At 37.2% G+C, this 12,441-nt stretch overlaps 1 protein-coding gene across 4 annotated transcripts; it reads left to right on the top strand.

Annotated features, from left to right (window-relative positions):
- The first annotated feature begins 7,058 nt into the window (after positions 1–7,058).
- On the top strand, positions 7,059–11,327 carry LOC6576103 (UDP-glycosyltransferase UGT5). Of its 4 annotated transcripts, none has more exons than XM_015164975.3 (4): positions 7,059–7,219; positions 9,530–9,782; positions 9,840–10,286; positions 10,348–11,327. In XM_015164975.3, the coding sequence occupies exons 2-4, from the start codon at positions 9,530–9,532 to the stop codon at positions 11,235–11,237; spliced, it is 1,590 nt and encodes a 529-aa protein (XP_015020461.2). In that variant the 5' UTR covers positions 7,059–7,219; the 3' UTR covers positions 11,238–11,327. The 4 variants fall into 4 exon arrangements, with proteins under 4 accessions (XP_015020461.2, XP_015020462.2, XP_043864722.1 ...); XM_015164976.3 differs by having other exon boundaries at positions 7,059–7,256; XM_044008787.1 differs by having other exon boundaries at positions 7,070–7,147.
- Positions 11,328–12,441: the final 1,114 nt, after the last annotated feature.

Genomic DNA, 12,441 nt, shown 5'->3' with positions numbered 1-12,441 from the left:
TATAGATACACTGTGAACTGTTTCGGAATCTTCAAACGATGTTGAGCTGCCTGCGCATCTCTGGCGCTGATGAGCGACCGAGTTCACTGTAGTACGTACTCTGTACTTGTGCGCTGTGGAACATGATGATCATCTAGAGATGTTGTCGCTGCTCCCTTTGCAATCTTTGTTGGGTGGTAGCGAGCACGCGAAAAAAGTTAAAAAAAAAAAAAAAACGAAAACTAAATAAGCTCGCGCGATTGAGCAATTGCGAGCGCCAAGAGGCTGAGGACTTGAAAATTTTCAATTTGTTTGCCTCAGTCGCCAATGCTGCCGCTGCTTGTTGCAGTTGCTGCTGCTGTTGCTGATGATCATCGTGTTGTGGGGCGAGCTGCGAGTGAGGCACACATGTGGATGCAATTTGGTGGCTGTGGCCATTGCCACATGTTGTTTGCTATGCGACGTCGTCAACTCCTTAGCCAATGAGTGTGTGTGTGTGTTGTTGTTGCTGTTGCTGGTTGTTGATGAGTGATAAAAATCGCCCAGAAATTTTTTTAGCAGCCTATTAAGTTACATAAGTCACAGGGGCGCATCGTGTGAAATATCCTTTTGGCGTGTTAATGAACCCTTTGACACCAGCGAGCAGCCAGAGCCGTACCCACCATTCATGCCACAGCGTGCCACATGCAGCAGCGAAACATGCCACTGACAACACATGCCACATAAATCAGTGTGGCCAACGGCATTCGCTACAGCTCAGCTCATTAATAAATTACAAGGCAACGCGGAAAATCAAAAATTTACCTATGAAAAAGTGGAGCATAGAAAGATAGTAGAATGCGACGCCCACCAGCTGCATATGTGTGTGTGTGTGTGTGTGCGTGTGTTTGTTTGTGTTCGATATCGGTTACACGCCCCCCTTCCAACCAAGCCTGCTCATCTCAGCAACCCTTGGAGGTTATATTTCGGGGTGTGATAAGGCGAACGACTTCCAGGCACGCACAATTTAGAGCGGATCCAGCAGGAGCAGTGACAGGAGTGGGAGTACTATCGAGCTGCACCCAGAGCGGCAACCACTTGAGTACTATGCATACACATATGTATATGTTTATGTATATGTATAGATATAGATATACGTCAGGCATATCGAATATGCATGTATCTGGGTTAGGCCACACAGCTGTGCGCCCTGCGGCATTATGTGTGGCATGTAAAAATATAAGCACATAAAACTGCACTTTTCCTAATTGCGCCAGGGAGAAGCAGAAGCACCAATAGAGAGAGATGGAAAGCGGGAGGGAGAGAGAGGCACAAAGTCTGTTCGTCAAATATTCAAAAAACCAAATCGGCGATAAAGACACATGCATATAGTGCAAGTCAAATATATATAAGTATATATGTACGTATATAAACCAATGCATGTCAGGGAAAAGATCTAGCAAATGCACACGTGCGTCGCAGCAGAGTTGTCGAGCTATGTGCAGAGCTGGGTTGCCATGCTCAATTATGAGTACTGAAAATATTAACATGAAATTATAAATTTAGACTGGGTTCAAGCGGCGTCGCTGGCAGCTGCAAAGGTTGAGAGAAAAAGTTCTATGGATAGTATAGTCTCAGAAGTTAGAACTTTTATATTATATAGTTCCAAATAATTAAAAAAATAAAAAATAAAAATATTTATATATATATATAAATATTTTTATTTTTTATTTTTTATAAACAAAACATATGTGTTGTATAAAACATATTCAAAAATAGTTCTTCATTTCCAATTCAAAATACCAAAGGTCTGAGAACCCTGTTGGATATCTAGAAAGGAAATGATAAGTACAGCAACACTTACCTATGCGAAGGGTGCATCCTTTTACGCATCAACAGTTTTTATAGTTGTTTGGCCTATCACTTGGTTTGTACGCTTGAAATTTCTTTGGAAGTGCTGGGGAGCGAGCAGAGAGGAGGGGGCGTTACTCTGCCACGCAGTGAATCACTTTCAGGGCGTGTAACCAAACTGCATCTGTGTGCCTGTGTGTGTGCCTCACTTTGTAATTTATGCATTCGTGTAGGTAATGAACTTGGAATTTATACGCAAATACCATGTAATTTGCTCATTAACAAATTGTTATAGTTTAGGCTTAGTACATGCATTTTGGGGCTCATTAGCAGGGCTGACCCTACCTTTTTTGGCCAGCGTCTATCGAGTGTTGTTGGGCACTTGAAATGCCTTAGATTGTGCCGACTATTCACGTCCTTTGCACGCCGTTCTCGAACCACTTCAGTTTGCCACCCCTGTTTCAGCGCGATTGGAAGGCGTCTCATGTGTCCCATTATAACTCAATTTTCCATTTTCAATTGCGTATAATTTTATTTTTGACATATTAAATTAATATTGACACATTGACAGCTGCCGGTTCGTCAAATTTGCCGACAGCCTGCCAAAACAAACTCCCACCCGCCCCGCTCTAACAGTCCATTACGAAAACTATCAACGACCATGTCCGAGTCGCAGTCTCAGCCCCAGTCTCAGTCTCTGTTTCTGTCTCTCTCGGCGTCTCAGCTTTGACGAGCGGCTGTCGCTGTCGACCACCCGCTGACAATGTTCTGTGCTGCGATCAACCAATGCGGGCGCTGATCGAAGCTATAAACGAGAGAATGAGAGTAGCAGCAGAGTGATTGACGCGGTAATACCCTATATATAGTTCTGCAAGAGAAATTTAGAGGGGAGCAGAGTTTGGTAGATTGAATTAGAGTAGAGTACGTAAAGTGGGCGAGGCTTCAGTAGAGATCGTTCATAATGATCCAACTAGGATTGAGTAGAGTTTTATTCTACTGGAGTAGGCAACACTAGGTAGAACTAAAGTATAGAGTAGAAGAGAGTAAGGTAGAAAAGCACTGACTATAGTTTGCTAGGATAGAGTTAACTAGAAATGGTAGAATAGAGTAGAATAGAGAAAAATTGAGTTAAATTGAGTATAGTAGAGTAAAGTAAAGTAGAGTTGCGTAAAGTCATAAAGACTTGAGTAGAGTTTGGAATTAAGAAGAGAAAAGTTAACTCGAAGCAGACTGGAGTAGGCAAAGTCCCGTTAGCCCTATTATATTTCTTATATTTCTTAAAAGTCTTGGAACGTTTAATTATAAACCTTAATTATAAATATATTTATCAATGTTAATCAATGTTTATCAAAGAAGACCATTTACTACGCTTGGTTTTAAAGGTTGTTAATATAAAATATCATATAGACAATGATATCGTTTGTATTTTCGAACACAGTGAAGGGCTAGAAATGAAATCGCATATCTTACTCTACAATTAGATCACGTGTCAAAAGATAATTATGATTTAGTAAAACTATGACATACTTTTACCTTGCAACCATATACCCTTTTTTAACCCCATCTACTCTATGCAGGGTATAGAAAAATAAAAAATATTTGCTTTAATTTGTCGAATTCGTGCGTTAATCATGCGCAACGTTTACTTTTGGTGAAATTTTTAATTGCCGCTTGAAACGCCAGAGAACAAATGTGAGCCATGGGCTTTACTTCCGTGGAAATCGGCAGTGTCATCATTTTGGGTTTATGTATTGTTGGGGTGTGTGGTAAGAGTGTGTGTGTGTGTGTGTATGTCGTGTGCGTCTGGCGTTTCCCTTTATCTAAAACGCGCCTGGGAAAACGCGAGCTGGCTTAATTGATAGTTAGATAGATGTGGATGGTTGAATGGCCGAATTAAAACACATCGAAACAAATACGATACAAATGGCATCTCGCACAAAGGTTCACGTTTTTAATAGCTCAATGCGTATCTGTTTGGATTTGCCCAAATTGGTTGATGGGCTCGAAGTGCAAAGTAAACATTAAATTGGCGCAAACTAACAAATTGACCTTTGTATTAGCCCCTCAAATGGATTTTTGGGTTGGCCTAAGGCCTCTATATGGAGCTGGGTGCGTGATTTAAAGCGAACATCAATTGATAATATATTATATATCGATATATGTTATAACTTGTAGTTTGCACCTCGTTAAAAAGCACAGAAATTAAAAGTGAATTTAGATAAGAATTAAATTGACAGATTATATTACTTAAAAATTTGAATTGAATGGATTTGCAGTATTTTTTTTGATAAAATTTAATGTAATAGAAATAATATATAAATAAAAATTTAACAAGTAAATACAAAGCTGCAAACTCAAGCAATTTGGTTAATTATTCAAAAAATATATAAATATATTTTAATTTTATTTCCGTATACCGTCTTCAATTGAATAATAAATTGCTCCACTCAGGAATGAGTTGTTAGCTTAAAGCATTCATTTTTGTGCACTTTATGCTCTCTTTAAACACATCACAGATCTCCTGGCATTCGGTGGCCAATTTATCTCCGACATTGATGTATACAAAGTATCTTAATGCCTTTCTCTGCTCGGCTGCTCTCGGACACATTTCGTTGCACGCAATTCAATTTCATTGCACCGTAGCAACATTTTGTTCCTTGGCTGCTTATGAATGAACTTTCCGCCGACAGCCCGAGAACAGTTGGAGTGAGCGCTGAGCTCTTGACTGGGCTGGTCTCTGTCTCAACGGGCTGTGGGCTGGGCAGTCCATCATCGCCCACGCCTCGCACCGCAACGCACTGCACCGCGCTGCAACGTCCCGCCATGACCTGCGGTCTTCCTGCAGTTGCCTTCGTGTTCGCTTCATTGAAGCGTGCCAATTTTTATTGAAATGTTTCGGCATCTTCTGTTGTGCGTTTACGTATTTTAGTTTCGAGAGGGTAGCATAGCTTTTTTATCATTTGTGTAGTGATTAGAGAAGACGAGCGAGAAAAAGAGAGGTAAATAGTTCGAGAGACAGAGAGAGAGAGAGAGAGAGACAAAAAGAGAGTCAGAGAAGTCGTAAAAGAGATAGAGAGAGAGATTAAGATATTTAGAAGATAGATAGATGATAGAGAATCAGGTAGATAGAGGGTGAGACAGAGAAATACGCATAGAGAGAGAGAGAGTGAGAGAGAGAAACAAAAAGACAGACAGCGATGTTGTGAAAGAGAGAGAGATAAGTGGGAGAGAGATAGAGGGAGATAGAGAGAGATAAAGACAGAGGAAGCAAATGCGTTGAGAGGAAGAGTTTTCCTATGTATATTTAAATATAAATATTTAAATATAATAGATGATAGCAGAAAAGGACTATGTAGTAGCCTAAACTCTTAAAATATTGTAAAATACCATTCACAAAATCATGTAGTTATAACAAAGAGTGAATTGAAATTGAAATTGAAAAAATATAATAGATGGGAGAGAGTATACAACCATCAGCATGACGTTGATTCCTGATTCATATTCATCTTCAATTTGTTGCATGCTTTTCTTGTGCCTTTTTATGGCATTTTTGGTGGCGACACAGCCGTTGTCGGCAATGTTTTTACTGCTCTGTTTCCTCGCGCATTTAAACGATTGCAATGTTAATTATTTATTTAATTTTTTGTTTGTCGCTTTCGGTTTGTTAACATTTATCAGCTGGCAACAGACGGCAATTTGTAGCACTGAAAAATGTCGCCAGCTCGGGTAGGAATAGTCCGGCTTAAATTCTGTTTAAAAATTAATTAACTGATTTATTTATAGATTGATCACGATTTTCAATTGTTTCAATTCAATTGTTTGATTCAAATAGATTTTTATTTTCCACCGTAAAGGAAATGCTGACATTTTTCGAGAGGAAAATCCCAAAACCGTTGAACGAAACTGGTTCTCCGTGTGACTACAAAATGCAGTAGAATTTGTTTGTGCTAAACGAGGTTTAAATTATAGCTTCCCAAGTTTATTCTTCTTGTTTTGTTTATGTTTATATTTTTTTAAACTAATTTATTTTGTTTATGAAACAGCTTAATTTAATATTTAATCCCGTTTACTTCCCGTTGAACAGGTTTGCGTTGAACGTTCTTGAATGTCAATTCTCTTTAAATTTTTACATCTCTAGCAGGAATATTTTAATTTATTTATAATTATATAATATTGTATAGTAATGATATTATATTATATTATAGCCGGAAGGGAGAACTTCTTGTTCAGTTTTTGCTAATAAAATATTAAGTATTAAACAAAGTATAATTTAAAAAATTAATGTTTTAAAACTTATAGTAAAATTTAAATTCCCATAATTCTGAAATTGAAATGCTTTAAGAAATATGAACATGACTCCAATAATAATTGAAACCCTTATATTGTATTAAACTTTAACGGATTGATAGGTGGAACCAAGTTTAAAGAGAAGAATAAAACTGTTTTAATAAATATAATTTTATTGTATATTATATATATGTATATTATACATATATAACATAATATATGCATGATCTCCGCATTCATTGCGGACAGACAGAGTCAATGCACGTTTGTTTCAAGTTGGTTGTTGAACTTACTCAATGAGCTGTGAAATTCACTGTTTTGTCTCTTATATGTATTTGCATATGTATCTACATAACTGCATTATGCCCCATGTATCGAATCTTTTTGGCTGCTTGATTGCGATACTCGGTAATCCTCAAATGATAATGTTCGTGACCTGCAAAGCAAACTGAAGTCCATTCATCTCAATTGAAAGTTCAAAGCTGAGTTGGTGACTGGTTGGCATTGATATTTACGTTATTTTATATTTAGAAACTCAATTTTTAACACGTGCATCAATCAAAACGTGGCAAACATTTGAATCGATCACAATTGCTCACAGTTGATCAGTTGAGGTGCTCTGATCTGTTCTACTGCAATTATTTGGCAATACACGGGGCAATTTGTAAATACAAATATGTGTATATATACTTCAATAAATGTATATCTACATACTTACACGCAAATCAGGAAACATAAAGCAGAAGCAAATACAAATGACAAAAACAACAACACTAAGGGTACGTCACGTGCTTTGGGCTGCATTCGCTTGGCTTTTGCATGCCAGAGCAAAGCAAATGCATGAACAGTTGTTATTGCGTTTGCTTTGCTTTGCTTAACAATGCTGCAGTCGACGCTGACGCTGACGCTGGCTGTCGTCTCTGACAGCGCTGATTAAGCAGCAAAAGCTAAGGTGCTTGCATTCTGTCTGGTCAGTGATAACTGTCACCTGCCCAGCACCGAACGCGCCAAGTGACTGGCCGAGTGAATTCAAATCAATTGGAATCTTGCAGTAAATGCAATTAAAGTCTTTTTATTAACGGTTTTAAAATTGAAAACCCAGTTCTATTAAGCAAATATAAAAGTGATTAAAAACCCAGTTCTATTAAGCAAATATAAGGGTGATTAAGAAGTTATTTATTGAAATCAAATGAAAGTTATACAAAGTTAATGAATTAAATCAACTGAATTGAAATACAAAAATGTTTAATTTTTTTTTATATAAAATAAAAATTTTTAAATGTTATATTTATTTATTTATTATTTACATGTGAAAAACTTTTTAATCCTCAAAATATAAAAGTCAAAATTCAAATATTTAATAATGTATAATATAAGAGATTTCAGCTTTAAATATTTACAAAACTAAACTGCTTAAAATTAATTAAATAGAGTAAAATGTAAAAAGAAAACAGATTTAAATAAAAATCAGAGGAAAAATAATTAAATTTTATAAATATAAACAGATCTAATAAAAAATTTTCTGAATTGTAAAAGTCAATTTAAACACAAATATTAATAACAATATTTTTATAAATAGTTTTATATTGCTAATAGCATTGAAAAAATGACATAAAATTTTCTCTGGCAATTAAAACAAATCGTTTCAACTTTTTCCATAATTAACATTTTTAACAGCAAATATTTATGACCGTTTATTTTTTATTTTTATTTTTTATATCCATATATATTTTTGCAATTGCAACAAATTGTTCATAAATTAGTCAATTAAACGCGAGACTTTAAAAAAAATGCATTTATGTGTGAAGTTGCAGCTGGGTATAGAACACGAAACCTTGGTGGGCTGAGAGAGTTACACCTGAGTAGGTACCTAGGCACGTCAGTAAATATATATATATATATATATATAAATATACTGTTATTAGCTATAACAGTAAAGCAAAGCACATACATGCATGTGTGATATGAGGAAAATAACATAGCTCGTAAAGCAAGACTCGAAATTCTCCAAATGAAATTATATACATATCAGGTGCTTATCGTCGTCTAGACTACATATACTATATAGTAGATATACATACGTGTGTATATATTTGATATTTTCGCGATACTCATGGCCGTACAGCATTATAATTTCTTTATTTTTGTTTGTAGAGCAACAGTTATAAAATATAACAATAACAAAAAAATAAAAAATGTTTGTGTAGAAAGAATTTTGTTTCTTTTCTTTCCATTTTTAAGCAGTAAAAAACTTTACGGTTATAAGTAAGTGCAGGAGTAGATATATATATAATAAGTACAATTATCTGTAATTAGGCAAGTCATTTCACATTAGAGGCCAACCTTATAAGTCCAATTAGAATGCAGTCCCGCCTGTTCTACTTTTTATGCGCAATTCATAAGTAATATGAATAATTTTATAATGATGAAATACAGTTGGTGGATTACAAACAAATACTTTCATCAGACACTGGATCAAGAGTTGGAAAATGTAGAAATTAAGCCGACTTTTGAAATACTCCTTGTTGAGAATATATATATTATAAATATATAATATTATCGATGAAAAAATATACTATAAGAAAAAAAAAAATTAATAGAATCAACTAAATATAGATGAAGAATCAAGATTTATAGATGTGAAATAAAAGATAATGAAAAACAGATGTTTTAAAAATATTTTTATAAACAATAATTGAAATTAATTTCAAATTAAGAAACGATATGTAAGATTTAGTTTATTGTAATTATCATCATTAAATTCAGAACTCAAAGCATTGCTATTGATTGATTTTAATGATTTAATTGGCTTAAACGATCTGATGAATATGGAATATAATCTTCGATGAAATTAGTGATGGCAAACTAACTATAATATCCCACTCCTCCGCACAATATCCTAAAAAGTCGGCAGCGAGCTTAGAGAATAAATATTGAAGCCAAGATAGCATGAAATATCGGTATCAACGTGTGAACATCCTTGATACCAAAGATATCGATACTTTCTCGTGTCCCTTATCTAATCTATTATTGCGATTATTCGTAACATCACCAGATGAAATAAATTAGATTATATTATTAGAGCTATGTATATATAATTTATTCGAAATAGTTCCATTGTTTCCGTGTCAAAAACAAAGTTCTTGTCTATACAAATAGAATAATAAATAGTAACTAGTTTAAAATTAATTCATCATTACAGGCAATGAAAAAGCCTACGCAGGGTATTAAAACTATTGCACTAGCCGATTAATGAAGGTAATGAGGAAACACATAGGCAACATGTTTTTCCATTTGCGTAATCAAACAACATTAGCTGCAAATGTTGACGCGCTTATGCAAATCTGAATTAGCTGAGGCTGTACTTGAAATGGAACTGGATATATGCATGTTAATCTGGTGCTCATAAGTTGAATTTTAATTGGTATTTCAGATGCAGCTGCAGTCGAGATCTGTGCTCTGTTTCGTAGTGCTAGCCATATGTGGACTCTACTCGGACGCCTATCGTATACTGTTTATGGGTCCGTTCCCAGCACCCAGTCACTGGATGTGGCTGGAGCACTTTCAACGGGATCTCTTGAAGCGTGGACATCATGTGACCAGCCTCAACAATCATCCCACAAAGACACCACATGAGAATCTCACTGAGATCATACTCAATCCCATCTTTGATATACCCAAACACTGTGAGTATTATATGTACATATAATTAAATATACATATATTATTAAATGTTTTTACAGTTCCCAAGGAGAACTTGTTCACCATGCGCTATGCCAGCGATTTTCAGAATCTGCAAATGTATTGGAAAATCGGTGAATTGACCACGGAACACGCTTTGCAGGATCCACAGGTGAAGCGACTGATCGAGAGTCAGGACGAGCATTACGATCTGGTCATACTGGAGCAATACTTTCACGAGGCCTTCCTGATGTTTGGCCACAAGTTCAAGTGTCCCGTGGTCACAATTGGCACCATGGGCTATGCGGACAACATGGACCATGCCATGGGCATACTGACGCCCTGGTCTTTTATACCCCATCTACTGCTGTCGCACACGGACAAGATGAGTTTCAGCCAACGTGCATACAATTCGTATCTGTCCCTATATGATGTCGTCATTAGGCGTTGGTACTACATGCCACGCATGCAGCAGATAGCCGAGAAGTACTTCGGGTTAGCCATCAAAGGTGGGTGGGATGAAATCCTAGTCCTGATTTGCAGCTGCTCAATATTATTCACACTTCTTAGGTGCCTTGCCCAATGTGCTAGACTTGGAGCGAAACATTTCCCTGATGCTGATCAATAGCCATCGCAGCGTCGATCTGCCACGCCCTAGCATGCCAGGGCTGATTAATGTGGGCGGTGCGCATATACAGCCCGCCAAGAAGCTGCCAGAGGATATACAGAGATTTATGGATAATGCCACACACGGTGTGGTCTACTTCAGCTTGGGCTCGTATATGAAGAGCACGGATATGCCACCCGAGAAGACGGCGCAGTTCCTGCAAGCCTTCGGCAGACTGAAGCAGCAGGTGCTGTGGAAGTATGAGAATGCCTCGATTGGCCAATTGCCGGCAAATGTGATGATACGGAAGTGGATGCCACAGAACGACATTCTGGCACATCCGAATCTCAAGCTGTTCATCACGCACGGCGGCATCTTTGGCACCCAGGAGGGCATATACTGGGGCGTGCCGATGCTGTGCATTCCCCTGTTCGGGGATCAGCACAGGAATACGATCAAGTCTGTGCGTGAAGGATATGCGCGTTCCATGAATTTCGCGCAGCTGAATGTCGAGGATTTGGTGAACAACATCGAGGCGTTGATCTATGAGCCCGCTTACAAGCGTAGTGCCTGGGAGATCTCCAAGCGTTTCCGCGACAATCCGATACATCCTCTGGAGGAAGCCAGCTATTGGATAGAGTATATCATCAGGCAACGCGGAGCGCGGTACCTGAAATCACAGGGTGCCCACATGCCGCTCTATCAGTATCTGCTGCTCGATGTGATTGGCTTCGCTCTGCTCTCCCTGTGGCTGGCCGTGTGGCTGCCCTGGCGCATGCTGCGCAGGCTCTACAATTGGTGGGCGCTGACAGTGGCGACTGCGCAGAAGCGGGAAATTAAGAAACGTCTGTGAAATTTTTAAGGAATTGTTGAGTGTGTAGTCATATTATAGAAATAAAGAATTTTACTGTTAATAATAATAATGTAATGGATAATAATGGAAGAGTAGGAGCGTGTACTAGTTTTTCTACATATGTACATATTTACAGTAACTGCACTCTTCACACTTACATTCAGACATAAAAATATCACAAATTATAAGACTGTGATACAAGAGGCGTATATAAGCATATACAAAACAGCTTGCAAAGAGCTTGACTGATATGACTTTTATAAGAGAAACACATAATCATCATACATGGCGCGACCAGTGTAAGAGCCGCACGATTCAGCGCTCCTTTCAAGTCATTCTCTTTGGCTGCATATTCGTATCGCTTTTTGCTGTCTCAAGCAGGTTATAAGACTGAGCTTTAACTCAGTGTGTGGCTAGCCGCGGAGAGCGCAAGTCGAAGTCCGTCTGAGCGCAAAAGTTTATCGAAATTGTGAGTTAAGAGTGTTGCCTACTTTTAGGCAGTAATAAAAGTAAGAGCCGAACGGATATAATAAAAAATGTAACATACTTTTATGCAGCAAATAATACAGATTTAATTATATAATAATAATAATAATCAATATAATACACCCAAACCAATGATTGTGATTATATTAAAATGAGCCATGAAGATGATGAAGAAGAATAAAAATTTAAAAAAAATGTACTCAACTTAATATATGGAACTTTATTAACATAACGATCGGTTACTGTACTTTTGCAACTTAATAAAATTCTCACACACACACACAGTTGCCGGCATCAGTTAAAGGTAAGTGGCATAGCTGTTGCCCAGCATTATCCATATATACAATTTTATTTTTCTACTTCTATGAATAATTTATGTCCCAATTAATTAAATCGAAATAGGCAAATGGAAAAACTTAACGAAAATAAATCCAAATCGCATGGCATATATTGTGCGCGCTGTGTTTTTAGTTATTTTGTTGTTGTTTATTTTTCAAATTGTGTTCTCTGTTGCTAGCAGAAATCACGAACTAACAGACAACTCCAGCCTCGATGCTCATAAAACGCCCTCGCACGGCACGTTCTTTTTTTTCAGCTTTTTTGCCAAGTCAAGTCTGTAGCTCATTGTCACACATGGAGCACATGGAAGCTGTTTAGCTATATTGCAAATGAAATGGCAAAGCATGCGAGTTGGTAAAATATGCTAATAAAGGGTCGA

This window comes from Drosophila mojavensis, unplaced genomic scaffold, assembly GCF_018153725.1.
Source record: "Drosophila mojavensis isolate 15081-1352.22 unplaced genomic scaffold, ASM1815372v1 contig_36, whole genome shotgun sequence".
Lineage (NCBI taxonomy): Eukaryota > Metazoa > Arthropoda > Insecta > Diptera > Drosophilidae > Drosophila > Drosophila mojavensis.
This window is presented reverse-complemented; position numbering and strand designations above follow the sequence as displayed.

Coding starts and splice junctions, on each gene's coding strand:
- LOC6576103 (XM_002002070.4), top strand. Junction 9,783..9,839: donor CTTTGATATACCCAAACACT/GTGAGTATTATA, acceptor ATGTTTTTACAG/TTCCCAAGGAGAACTTGTTC. Junction 10,287..10,347: donor CTTCGGGTTAGCCATCAAAG/GTGGGTGGGATG, acceptor CACACTTCTTAG/GTGCCTTGCCCAATGTGCTA.